Source organism: Hemibagrus wyckioides, linkage group LG02 (genome assembly GCF_019097595.1).
Source record: "Hemibagrus wyckioides isolate EC202008001 linkage group LG02, SWU_Hwy_1.0, whole genome shotgun sequence".
Taxonomy (NCBI): Eukaryota; Metazoa; Chordata; class Actinopteri; order Siluriformes; family Bagridae; genus Hemibagrus; species Hemibagrus wyckioides.
Window position 1 is genome coordinate 9853838 of NC_080711.1, and position 14571 is coordinate 9868408.

Genomic DNA, 14571 nt, shown 5'->3' on the forward strand with positions numbered 1-14571 from the left:
GCCGTCACGGCGCCAATGGTGTGGGGACCTCCAGAAGTTTGTCAGCGCACGGTGACCATCCATCACGCGCTTGACATTTGCATGACAAAGCCACTTCAATCAAACTGGCCCATCAATCTGATAACAGCACGAATATGTCAAGCCCCGCGTGAAAGGCTCTCCCGAAAGAGAGAAAGAGAAACGAAGAAAGGGACAAATGTCCTTTTGAGATTTTAACCCGTCTTCCTCTCTTTCCTCATAGGCCTTCATACCACTGCAAATCTACTATTTGGCGGGGCTACTTAAGATGTTATTTTAAGGAATTTTTCTCCCATCTTATGGAGACTATGGAACCCAAAATTCTAGAATCTTCCTACCCCTGATCTAACATAAGTTCAATATCTCTATTCAGATTTGAAGTCCGGATTGGAAGTGACGCCATCTTTTCAGTCTGGTCCCGGGTCGACTATGGGGAGTTTAATTGAATCATAGGACGGATTTGTTACTAAAACTAGGTTAGGCGGACAGCAAGCCTTGTGTCCGGACCAGCACGAAAAGTGTATGCACCTAGTCCCAGCTATATATATATGTATATATGTGTGTGTGTAAAAAAAAGGGCAAATTATACTTGTACTTCTGCATACAGATGACTATGGCTGGTAAATTACCACAAGGTAAACAACCACCTTTTATTTTACTTGCAGGTACATAATTTACACCATATATGTCATCCTCATTTACCTTTGAGTCAGTTACACCTCGTTGATATAGTTCACACTTGACAAGCGTTGGCGGCTGAAGGAAAAGCCAGAGCTAATCATTAATGGATGACAATAGTTTAGCAAAGCCCCTCTTCATAAAAACCCACGCACAAAGGAGGTGGTCGAAGGATCTCGAATATTGGGTGTTCATTCACTGGTACATGGAAAGACAAGAGCAAGTAACAATATGACGCCCACAGTAATTTGTTACTTGTCAGTATGTTTACTATGGTGTCGCATTTCTCGAGAAAGGATAGTCGAGCGGGCAAAAGTTCAGAGCCTGTTAGCTAGCTATTTCAAATGTGTCCTTGTGTGTTTCAGTCACCTTCCCTTAGTTTTAGACATAGCTGCAGGTATGACAACAGGTCCGTTTATGTCTCAGCAAATAAATAAAGGGCTGAAATAAAGATTTTACATTATACATTGCTCTTTCTAGGTCTGATGTTAGGTCAGTAGTGTTGCTATGAACTAGTGTACACAGCAAATGGCAAACTGATTTTGCTTTTTTTATTAGCTGATTGTAATGTTAATTCTCTTTTTACTTTTTTTAATGGAACTGCCAGCCTTTTTAATAACCACACAAGTTCACCTTAGAAAGATAAATAAATAAATAAATAAATACAATTAGATTTTTCTTATGTGATACAAATGTGTGAATAGTACTTCTAATCATTTGGTTTGCGCTGTAGTTTTCTAATAATTTTTATTGGCTCTTACAGTTGAATAAGTGACAATTGCCGATAAGTGAAGTTATCGGCAATTGTCCGTTTATATAATTCTGTGCCAGTGACATTGCCAGGAATATGATAATGCATTTTGGGTAAATGACTAACCATAGTTGGTGGCATACTGATGTTGTCTTAATTTTTTTTGTCTCAGAATTTATTTAAAGCATGATCTAATACCAACCGATCTTGCTTTATTAATAATGTTATATGAAATAAACTGGCTTTATAGCCCTTCGGATGAAAATAATTCAAACATATTCGTAAGAGGGGTTTAATTACCTCTTACATTCAAGCAGATCTCTTTCACATAGACGGCTGTTGATATCCTTTTCATCTCTTTTTAGATGAGTCTTATTGGCTATACTACTTCTCTCTATAATACCTGGTATCCAATAAAATTTGATTAAAACAAACTAAGGGACGAGTTCATTTGGCGTTTGGTGCGGTTAAAATGGAATCGATGACCTTTTATAAATAAACAAAGCAAAACAATGTTAGTGGACACGTATTTAATGAAATCCGCTGTATGTGTGCGGTGTTAAACCCTCCTTCAAACCCAAGCCCCACCATCACACCCCACCCACTAAGTTACGCCTCTGTTCTGTGCTCTTTTGGACGCTAGCGCTGACTATTCCTAATTATAATAGTCATTCGAAGCTTTTCATGCAATTAACATTTTGGTTTTTTCCCCATTCAAGTATAGATTTGTCAGTTTGGCTGAGTTGCAGAGTATTTTACTAAAAGCATTTTATTTAAAATCAATTAAAGAAAGGTCCAGGACTGAGCCATAGAGAATCGGTATAAAATGAAAAAAAGTAGCAAAAAGCAATTAGTATATAGTCTTTTGACATTTTCTAACCAAACTAATTACTTTGGTGAGTTAACTGAATCTGCCGGCTAGCTACAATGTATTGGCTACATGTTAATCCACCTAGTGGTATAAACTAGGAGAAACAATCGACCTACGTCTTTTAAAACAAGATAATTTGCTCACTTAGTGGCACATTGAGAGAACGCATTACAGAGCAAGAATATTACCTGTGAATTTGACAGTTTGACATTGTTAGAAGAAACATGTGAGGTGTGAGTTATAAAACCCTCTTTTGTCTGAAAGCCTTAGAATAAACAATTATACTAATAACAATCATTTCTAATTTTGCATCCTAGCAAGCCAAAGCAAGATTAAGGTCATAGTACAAACAATTTGAAGATCCTATCAGGGCCACTTTTACAGCATCTTGTTTTTTTTATATCGTTGATACATGGTGCAGTAATGAACTATGAATTACCATGTTTGTACAAGCCAGCTTTAATACCATACACAAATAGATGGTTTTACAATACAGTGATATTGCACAGTAGCCCATTGTTAAGGTGTTTCAACAATGTTTCCAAAAATTCATGGCAAACCATGTTTATTTAAGTAGCCCAGCTTCATAGAATTCAACCCTTTACCCCAAAAAAGTTAAAATCAAGTTAGACATAGTTAAATAAAGATAACATAGTTCAACAAGTAACAAGTAAAAGAATATAAAGTAAAATTGCTTACAGGGTTGAAAGGAACAGGTAAGGAACAGGTAAATCTTTTGAAATTTGAAAAAGGTAAAAGTTTGTGCATATCTGGCATAATTTTGGAGTTTCTCCCAGATAAGTGCAAAAGAGTAGCTAAAAGCTTCCTCACCATGTTTTTTCCTAATTCTGTGTACTGTTAGATGACTAGACCCTACTGAGCTGAATTTCCTATTAGGAGTGTACACTCACTGAGCACTTTATTAGTAACACTACACTAATGTAGGGTAGGGCCTCCCTTTTCTCTCAACACAGCCTCAGTTCTTCATGGCATGGATTACACAATATGTTGGAAACATTTGGTCCATGTTGACATGATTGAATCACAATTTCTGCAGATATTTTAGGTGGACTTTCATGCTGTGAATCTTCAGTTCTACCACATTCCAAATGTGTTCTAAGGGATTCAGATCCAGTGGATCAGGCTGGAAATAGAAGACCGGTAAACTACCTCTATGAAGGGATGCACATGGCCAGCAACAATTCTCAAATAGGCTGCAGCATTCAAGTGATGATTGACTCAAAGTGTGCAAAGAAAACATTCCCCACATTATTCCACTGCCTCCACCAGCCTAGATTGTTGACACAATGCAGGTTGGGTCCATGGATTCATGCTGTTGGCTCCTGATCCTACCAACTGTGTGCCTAACTGCATCATCAGCTTTCTGTTATTGACTGTCAGAAGTGGAACCTGATATGTTGTTCTGCTGTTGTAGCCCATCTGCCTAAAGGTTTGACATGTTCTGCATATTGAGATGTGTTTCTGCTCACCACAGTTCTAGCCTTTCTGTCAGCCCAAACAAATCTGGTCATTCTCTGTTGACCTCTCTCCTCAATAAGGTGTTTCTGTATGCACTCTTTCTGTATGCCACTCAGTGGATTATTTTCTTTATTGCACCATTTTGAGTTGTTTTTGTTGTCCTTCAATTTCAGATGTCCTGCATATTTGATTTTGGCACAGGTTTTTCGCCGGATGTCCATCCTGACGAAACCCTCCTATTTTCCTATATTCACTGAGAGTTAACCCCTCAGTGGCATGGTTGTTTCCCTACTCATGATAGAACCCAGCGCACAGCGGTGGGAACATGAGATATCTGGCACCAACACTCATACCACAGTCAAAATCACTGAGATCACATTTCCATCACATCTGAAGCTGCATGCTATTACGCATTGCACTCCTGCCACATGATTGTGTGTGTAGATAATTGCCTGAATGAATAAGTGTTCAGGTGTTCTTAATAAAGTGCCCAGTAAGTGTATATGTAAATTGAAAATGCCAGATGTATTTAGTTCCAATGCAATCAGGTCTACTGAAAACATTAACCTTAATATGATTGCTGTAACTTAGATCTGAGTCATTTAAAACTTGTTTTGTGGGATTCAACTCTTAGACCAGAAGTAGGCATTTACCTTCAGTATATATTTTTTTTTTTATCAAATTGTACATACAAATAAAGAATATAAATGCATAATATGGTCACCAGGCAGTTAGCTATACTCTCATAATATTTGGCCCATAAAGCATCAGTCAGGAGTTCTTGCAATGTAAAGCATGTTTTCGATGTATATAATAAAAAGCCTGGGGCAAGTTCTAGTAAAACATACAATGTCTAGTATTTTGTCAGCTTATGTCCTTTTTTGTAGTCTGATAAAATATAAAATGGCTTATATAAAATTCTAAATTCCTAATGCACTGATCTCTACACATTTCATTGCTAGGACAGGAAGAATTGCTTTAGTCCTTAGTTATCATCTCACCTACAAAGATTAGATATTATACTCAAATATTTTAAAATACTCCAGGATGATCATGAGACAGGTTCCCTTTTTAAGGAACCTCCACTCATTTCCTACACAAAAAAACAAACAAAACAGATAAGAACATGAAAAACCTGCTTCTAAGTACTAGATCAAAAGATCAGGTTAAATGAACATGTGGCACTCTTGCATGAAATTGTTATAGATATTCCACATGCAAATTCATTGACACAGCCACTAAAACCAAAGGCCCTGAAGGATAATTTTTAATATCCATCACTTCCCATTCACCACCACAGGAGTTGTTTACTGTTTCCACTGTAAGAAATGTAATCAGCTATACATTAGAGAAATCAAGAGGAGACTAGCTGATTGTTTTGTCGAGCACCTTTACACCATCAAAATGAAGGATTTCTCCTTTCCAGTGGCAACACATTTCAACAGCGATGGACATAGCATTAATGACATCTCTGTGTGAATTGCCACAAGCAATGAAGTGAGGAAATGTTGGATCATGTAGCACCACTTTCTTTAATCACATGGTAAATGCAAAAAGGTCCACACTATAGTTTAGATCCACACTATAGTTTTGAAGATTCTTTAAGAGCTATTCTACATTGGCAGTGGTGGCTCAAGTGGTTAAGGCTCTGGGTCGTTGACCGGCAGATCAGGGGTTCAAGCCCCAGCGCCGCCAAGTTGCCACTGTTGGGCCCTTGAGCAAGGCCCTTAACCCTCTCTGCTCCAGGGGTGCCGTATCATGGCTGACCCTGTGCTCTGACCCCAACCTCCAAGGATGGGATATGCGAAGAAAGAATTTCACTGTCCTGTGATGTATATGTGACAAATAAAGGCTGTTTCATTTCATTTCACATCATCCATAATGTTTTAATTTACTGCAAGTTATCCAACTTCCTCTAAGACACCATGACAGTGAAGTCCTTTCATCAAACCATGGACCATCTGTACTAATGTCTTTTTAGCTTGACACAGCAAAACATGAAAAGAAGGCTACAATCAACTGAACCTTCCGAGAAACTATACTAAAACACTTTTTTAGGTTTTAGTCATATATTAGTATTTGTCATATTCACTCTGGTTCTGTTCTATTGCTAAATCAAATTTCTCTCACTTGTTTTAAAATAAGTATATATTTCTATATATTTTATGTGTGTCACAATTTAATTGAACACACAAAATGTCTGATAAAATATGGGCAAAGTGATGATCTAAGTCTCAGCACATGCCTTTAAAATGTCTTCTGCGATATGTACTTCGGGAAACTAAGCAGTCTTGCCCTCAGCTTACCTGTACACCAGTACAGATTTCTGTCCCCATATACAAATGAGATGCAAACACTATGTGGAGGTGTTGTCGTTTCAGGTGGGTGAACAGCGAAGTGGTGGTGGGTCATGCATGACTGAATCTTCAGTGCTTTAGCCAGATATGGACACCAACATTTCCATACAATCAATGCTTTCTAAGGCAGCCAAAATCAGCACAAAACACTTTCTGTGTTTTCTGCCATATTTGGTAAAAAAAAAAAAAAAGTCCTCAGTTTTTCAGCACTATTACTTAGTGCAACTATCACAGAAAGTTAACATTGTTATCAATTCAGTTTCAGGACAGGTGTCAAGCCCTTGGACAGAAACACCTTCATAAGGAATGTGTTTGATTTTGCTTTTCAAACAGATTAGACCTAAGGTTTAAATGAAAGGAACAGCATAGAAAACATGTGGCAAATGAGCCCTTCCACTAACACACACTTTGTATTTGCCATGTTTCCATTTCATGTTCTTATTTACTTTGTTTCTATTTCATGCTGGTGTTATTATGATTGGCTCTATAATGGACCTCATTTGCCTAGGCTTGATGGTTTGTATGTACAAGTTATTAGGTAGCCAAAAATGAATCAAGAATGTGATGGTGTGAAAAGGACCTTAAAAACCTTCCAAAGACTTTAAAATATAAGCTACGATTATAGTAGATAGATAATAGCTTGAACACAAATTATTTACAGACGTAATAATTGTCAGCACTGGATAATTATACTCTATCAGAAGAGCGTAATGTATTGCTACACTAACGCTATTGTGATTATATTGTGATAACACAGTAAAACATTAAAACTGTATTGTGTCTTTAAATCTAACATCCTGTAGCAGCATATTATTATTATTATTATTATTATTATTATTATTATTATTATTATTATTATTATTATTATTGTTGTTGTTGTTGTTGTTGTTGTTGTTGTTGTTGTTGTTACATGTATAGTTAGCTACGTTATTTTAGTGAATCAGGTAAAGTGCAGGAAGTTTAAGCTAGAAGGAAAGCTAGATAATGCTATATTACTGTTAGCATAGCTAGGTAGCTAACAGTTGCTAGCTATTTTTTTCATAGCTACACATGTAGTTTTCTTTCTTCTTGATGTTTTTCCTGTAGTATTCTCACTGTTGCTGTCAGCGTTCCTATTAGTAGTTCATTATAATGTAGTCTTTTTTCTATTTTCTTTCTTTGTATTTTGTTTCATTTCATGGTTGAATTTTAAGCAGATCTTGTTGAGATATTAAGTGATACATTCACATTATGTTTGTGTGGACTGAAATGACTGGATTATTCAAACATTGTAAATAGTTTCATTTATTAGGATTTGGTATGATACCTATTAAATTGTATTGAAGTGGGTTTTTTTTTTACTGTAATACGCTTTTCAATACATTGTCCTGAAAATTCACAATTAGTGCAACAAAATATTGGAATAGGAGTGGTTTAAATATGAATTACTGTAACCACTTGAATTACAAGCAACTCTTTTGGCAGTTAAGTACTGTAAATTTACAAAGAAATGATTTACTGTGTATTACGATTATTAAACAATTTAAACAATAAAAAAAATAATCAATCATTGAAACAGATTTTGTCACTACAAACATGCAAAAATACTTACCTGACATCTATAGGAGAACAGGTATAACAGTACAACTCACTCTAAGCTGAATTTTTTTAAGGATACATCTAATAGATCCTGGATATTTGTTACATACTGGGTTTCAATGCTGACTGGGTTTCAAGCTTTTAGTGGATCACGTGATAGACTGTATGCCATTAATAATGATTTTACCATATACAGGTGCTGTTTTACAGGAAAGTGGAATTAGATAGGCTCTCTCAGATTAGATTATCCTATTTTTCTTTTTAGTGGGTGGAAAATTGCTTTAACCCTATTGGCATAACTTCCCTTCTAAAATTCTAAATGGCTAGACAGATAAGTGTGTGTAAGCGAAATACAGTGCAGTATTATTTTACCTGTTCCATTCTTTGATAAGTAAGTTTATAATATGTTACACTCCCTTTACCTGCATAGGTATTGCAAAGACATGTTACACAGCCACTGGATTACATTCAGCAGTCAATGAACTAAATATCTTTCCTATTAGTTTCATAATAGTTAGCTAAATAATACAGCAAGATACCAAAATTAGGCATATTGTGCTTATTGAGAGTATCATAATTTGTGATATTATACCAGTTACACCATGAGAGAATACATTGTAAATGCTGATGTGGCTATAAGTGTCTTCTCAACAGCTTTGAACTTATAGGCATTGGAATCTTTCATTTGTGGGAGGGTGAAGGCAGAGCCCTGGTGTTGCACAGCTGCTTTTCTTTTACTATGTCTTTTACAGCTATAGTGAACTTACTGCTATCAGATCAAATTAGAGACGTGTTGTGATGGAGCTTCAGAGATTTATTCATATTTGAATTGACAAAATGTTGGAATCTATGGGGTTTTTTTTGTTTGTTTTTGTTATATATTTTTTTACATATTTCAAATGTTTTTGTTATTTTTAATAATTGACTTTTAATCATATTATTACTTCTAAGATAGATTCACTAACATGTATTATGTTGATGGAAATGTTTATACATTGGTACTGGTGTTGATACATTTAAAATAGGAGATGATCTTGAATTTCTTTCAGTATAAATATGAATTTTTTTGTAATGTGTGTATGTTTTTGCAATAATATATCCCATAATGCAGAAATCTTCTTCCCACTCACCTCTGATTAGCATAGACTCTTTCCAGAAGAGGAAGCACTGTGAAAACCTGTACACTTGAAAATAAATAAACAGGTTTAAACAGATTATGACAAAGTGAGACAGAAAATGCCTGCCACTCATAGACCTGTGGAAATTGGCAGTGCACCAAAAATGTTCACATAGCTATAAAGGTCATAGCACTATAACCCAGTGATCATTTAAGTAGGATATAACATGCTATGTAAACATCTGTCTATCTATCTATCTATCTATCTATCTATCTATCTATCTGTCTGTCTGTCTGTCTGTCTCTGTCTATGAGTATGCCAGTCTTTCAGTATGTATTTCTGACTGTCTGCCTTTGTTCATTCATAAAAAAAACATTTTCTGCCGGTTTCCTCTTCATCAAACCATTTGAAACACAAGAAATGTTTGTCTTTCTTATTCTCTTACTATCTTTGATTTACTATCTACTGATTTATCTGACAACAATTTGTTCCTTCATTTGTTTTAAGTTGTGTAAGGCAAAAGTACAGGATCTGCATTGATGATTTATCTGACACACACACACACAGAGAGAGAGAGAGAGAGAGAGAGAGAGAGAGAGAGAGATACACAGAGAGAGAGAGAGAGAGAGAGAGATCACACTCTCACTCACTCTAGCTTTCCAAGTGTTCATTGTGGAGTAACCATATTGCTGGTATCCTGAACTGAATCTTTTCCAGATTATGCTTACACACACTCAGACATAAACATGCATCATTTATTGTCACATGGTGTAAACCTTCTAAGTAAATATTGAATTTTATAGGGTTTCATAAACTTTTTTTGTTCATTAAAAAAGCATGTGTTATTATTATTATTATTATTATTATTATTATTATTATTATTATTATTATTATTATTGCTGTATAGTATCATGTCAATACAGCTTACTCTTTGTGTAACGATATGTTGAATTGGGACAGGTCCAACTATTACATAAGGTGTCTAGTATTGATTATAATGCCAGAAAAAATCATTATGATTTGACAAGAACTTCGTTTGTGTTAAAATGTTCACTTAAAATCTTGACACACAACTGTGGACTGACCAATTCAGCCGCTTTCTCTCTGCATGAACGAAAGCGTTCAATAATGGCCGCCCCTTTATTGTTCATATCCTTCATTGTGCTCACAACGCCATTTTGAGCAGCTCAGCTCAGAGAATACAGCCAGAAAACACCCTCTCTCAGCAAACCTACAGAGTCTTGAATCTGAATGAACTTTATGTATTTAAAAAAGGAATAAATAAAATAAAGAATATTCACACTGTTTGGGATTGATTAACGATGTTATTATTATTATTATTATTATTATTATTATTGTTGTTGTTGTTATTGTTGTTGTTGTTATAGCTGCCGCTGTTGTTGTCTATAATTTATATCTATATTTTCATATATTTTAGAGTTAAAGTCCTAAATCAAGATAATTTTTTCATGATGACTTGTGGAAATATGAAAATCTGAGCATTGCAACAATTTATGATTCTAGTCTAAGTTAGTCCTTTGTAAAGCATTCACACTTATGACACTTATAAATGTTTTATTTTCACCTATGAAAATAATGTACAATAAATAATTTGTAATTTACTATTAAAGAATCTCAATAAATAAACTAGTTCTAAAATTCATCAGCAGGCACAACGCCCGTCTCCGGAAAAAAAAAAAAATCTAAAATCAGTTCAGCTAACAATATGTTTGACTTTCCTGAGAATTCAACGATTGAGTTTCACTGAAAAAAGTTCCCGCATATTAATCCATAATTCAGGATGAAGTAAAATCCAGATTAACAAAAGAGAAAATACCTGAAACTGGACATTAGCAATCCTGGTGTAGATTCGCTTAAGCAACATCGTAATACTGTAATGATTTATTAGTCTCCGTTACAGCTCCGTCTTGCAGTTATGTGTATGAATATAACCTAAAATGTTTTTCTCTTCTGTTTCGAAAATGGTGTGGTTAAAAGCATTCATAATAGGCTAGGCATACATTTCGATTGTTGTTTTTAAGTCTGTCAAAACTGTAAATGTTGTAAATCTATCGTACAAAGAGTACTTGTAAACAAGTCAAAATCCTCTTCAGAGAAGTCTACGGGGCTATCCAGAGAACTTTGTAGACTGGGCGATAAAGCGTCCGAAATTTGTAGACAGGAGTCGGCGGAAAAGAAATTCAGATCCGCTAGTGAGTTGGCGTCCTGCGGCTGTGTGAAGGCGTTCTCTGGCAATTCCTCGCGCGACTCCGCCATTGTACCGGGGTTATCGGCAGTGGGTGTCGGGTACGGGGGCGAGTGAACCGCTGTGTCAGGACCATCTGCCGACTCGGTCTGTATTGGCTGGCTTTTCTCAGGCGTGGGCTGGGTATTGTCAGCACTATTGCTGTAGCAGGAAGCCGGAAGGCACGGCTCACTCTCGGATGCACTAGCCGAACTCGAACTGGATGCTGTCGGACCGGACGGCTCCGGTGGTGGATTCGGGAAAGGCGATGTTGCGTCTGAGCCTTCGAGTGGCTCAAAACCGCTCGACTCGCCTTCTTGTCCTTCTCGGTGGTGCGTGGTTTGTCGCTTGTGCTTCATGCGCCGATTTTGGAACCACACTTTGACCTGGCGCTCGGTTAGATCCAAAAGGGCTGCAATTTCGACCCTTCTGGGCCGACAAAGATATTTGTTGAAGTGGAACTCCTTCTCCAGTTCGAGTAGCTGTGTGTTGGTGTAGGCTGTCCTCAGACGACGAGAACCGCTGCCATTGTCCAACCCGACTTGCACTTCTGAGAAGAGAGAGATTAATGCATTCAGTATTCATAATATAGAAACATTCTCTATATTAGACCGTTTGTGTGCTTTTAGTTTTTACTGGCAACAATGACTGAAATTTGGTCATAGACTAGTAAAAATGCCAATGTGCATGCGTTGAGCTAGTAAGCTCCTTATTTTTGTTCCACTTTCTTGTTATATATTGATACCTATAACCAAAATGGCTACCCTAAGAAAAGAGACATCGTTATGAATAAATGTCGTAAAGACTGGGTTTACCTCATCTGCGACTCTACAGGCAGTTTTATAGACCCGAGGTTTCCCAATTTTTACACTAAAAAACGGGGGAGGGGTGCAAGTAATAATTTGAGAATATTATACACAATATAGAATACACTATAATCACGCAGCTTTTATAACGATATAAAAACAACTATGCTATTCGTATGGATTTGCCGATAGATAATATATTAGCAATAATTAGCCATAAAATAAATAATTCTGATGTATGTGATTGATGTGGTTTAAGCAAGTGAGCATGTTAATCTGGGCCATTAAATCTAGCGCATATACTTAACGATGCTTTAATATGCATCGAACATTTCAGTGATTGTAATGTCTGAAAAATAATATATCTGTAAACTGGTCCCTTTGGAAAATCCATGTTTATCGAACAGGATGGCCGTCAAATCGTTCCATGTAGGTTCAACAAACAGCCCTACCTTTACATATTATTATTATTATTATTATTATTATTATTATTATCAATAATAATAATAATAATAATAATAATAATAATAATAATAATAATAATAATAATAAAATAATGCAGACAGAGCACTAACCTGTGGGGGACTCGAGTCCTGCGGTGGTGAAACCAGAGGATGCTGGAGAGGGAGAGGCAGCTGCATTGGGTGCAGTGGGTGCTGCTCCAGGCTTCGGGCATTTCTTCGACGACTTCTTTTCCTTCATCCATGGGAACTCGTGGGCAAGGGGGCCACCGGCCGTGGCTGGAGCCGGGCCCTGCTTCTGCTGCGTTGTTGGAGTGGTTTGCGTCCGGAGCTGGAGGCCATTAGAGGCGGTTCGCTTATGGCTCCTCGGTCGCGCCTGGTTGCCTGTGCAAGGGCTCAGGCTGGGGATAGTGTGCTCGAAAGGAGGTGGAATTACTGTCGAGTCCTTGATTGATGAAGTTTGAAATGACTCCAGGACAGCGGGGAAAGACGTCAGGCACTCAGCAAGGGAAGGCTGGCTGTTGATGAACCCAATCTCCCTCTCAAATTCAAAATTCATCGCTTTGCCTAAGCAAAATGGGCGGCCAGCGACATAAAAAATGCGCAAAAATAACATCCAAAAGGCGCGGTTTTATTTTGCGCTCCCACCACGACTGTTTTTGCGGGCTTTAATAATTGGTGATATTACTAGCGTATGGGGACCAGGGTCTACTAAACTGAGGACTATGGGCGAATTTGCAGCCAATTCCTGGTCACATGACTAGTCTCAACCAATGGAAATACGGGGCCTAGTGGCAAAAGAAAGCATTATTTTCTATATTGATCAAATATACAAGATCTCGGAATTCCCGCGTTAGCATTGTATATAATAAGAAATGCACACGTTTGCCATGTGTTTGAGTGCTTTTAGGTGTGGGTGGCAAAGAAATGTCTTTATTTAGACAATAGCAATATGAATGAAGATCTTTGGGTGATCTAAGCTTGAGGCCTTAAGTGCCCGTTAAAAGCACATCCACAATATGGCAAACTACATATTTTAGCAAGGGTCATTAATCTTAAAAGTTTTGACAAGAGTAACAGACAAGAAATGTAACTGTATTTAGTCAATATACGTCTGTGTGTGTGTTGTGTGTGTGTGTGTGTGTGTATATATATATATATATATATATATATATATATATATATATATATGTATACGTAGACTGTTTCTCGTGTGTTGTCTAAACAAACAGGGATATGTCTATTTCGGAGAGATTTTAGCACTTGAACATCATTGCACAGAACGTCGCGAAAGAGATTGGTGTAGCCTATGTGAGTGACTAATTTACAGCTTTCCATCTACTATGAGACTTCTAAAACTGGGGACCTTTACATGTAAGTTTGCAGCTTCGGCTAAAATACATTTAAAACTCGCATGCATTTATTTTGACGGTATTGCAAGATTTTATTATGTGTCAGGATTACAGAACTTTTATAAAAACCTATTTTAAGCATATGTAATATCTAACTTTTAAAAATTACGACATGGCTATACCAATCGGTTCACTGAGAGGTCGCTTATAAAATGAAAATTCTTTGTCAAAACCGTCTTGAGAAAAAAACACGTTTTTACTTAAAATAGAAGACATTTGGAAAAATGGGTCAATAAAACCATTTCGTTGAAAAATTAAGAATAATAATGTTTTTTTTTAAATAAAAAAATAAAAAAATAAAAAAATAAAAATAAAAAAGAGAATAACACATGGGCTAGATATTCTGTAGTGAAGAAGCAGTGGTGATCAATCTTTTCGCCGGCAAAGCGCTTGACAGGAACCACCCTCAAGAATTCGCCTCTTCCCTCCACGGCTACAACAAAGAAAGCGCCTTCATTCCCGCGTATACTTTCGTATTTTCTGATTAAATTAATTAAGCTCAGATTTATTCATCTATTTATGTACAGCTTAGGTATAGAACTAAAATCACGAATAAAATCAAATCTGGGACGCTAAACGGCTCGCCTCTATGGCCAAAGTGTATGCGGTTGTATGTCTTTTCGCTGTTATCATTGTTGGGAGGAAGCCGAGGAAAACATAAAATGTGTGTGGGTGTTTGGGTATTAAAGGGGTATACAAAGCACGCTGTAGCCAGTGAATATTTAGAGCGGGTCAGTTCAAGAGGTCCACTACCAGAATGGAGTTTACTACAGATTATATCGATGTCTTTTTTTTTT

General features: G+C 36.7%; 1 protein-coding gene across 1 annotated transcript; it reads right to left on the reverse strand.

Moving 5' to 3' along the window:
• Positions 1-10391: 10391 nt before the first annotated feature.
• hoxb2a (homeobox B2a) lies at positions 10392-13448 on the reverse strand. The gene is made up of 2 exons (XM_058414665.1): positions 12477-13448; positions 10392-11645 (listed from the first exon to the last, which is right to left on the reverse strand). The coding sequence occupies exons 1-2, from the start codon at positions 12976-12978 to the stop codon at positions 10897-10899; spliced, it is 1251 nt and encodes a 416-aa protein (XP_058270648.1). The 5' UTR covers positions 12979-13448; the 3' UTR covers positions 10392-10896.
• Between the last annotated feature and the right edge of the window lie 1123 nt (positions 13449-14571).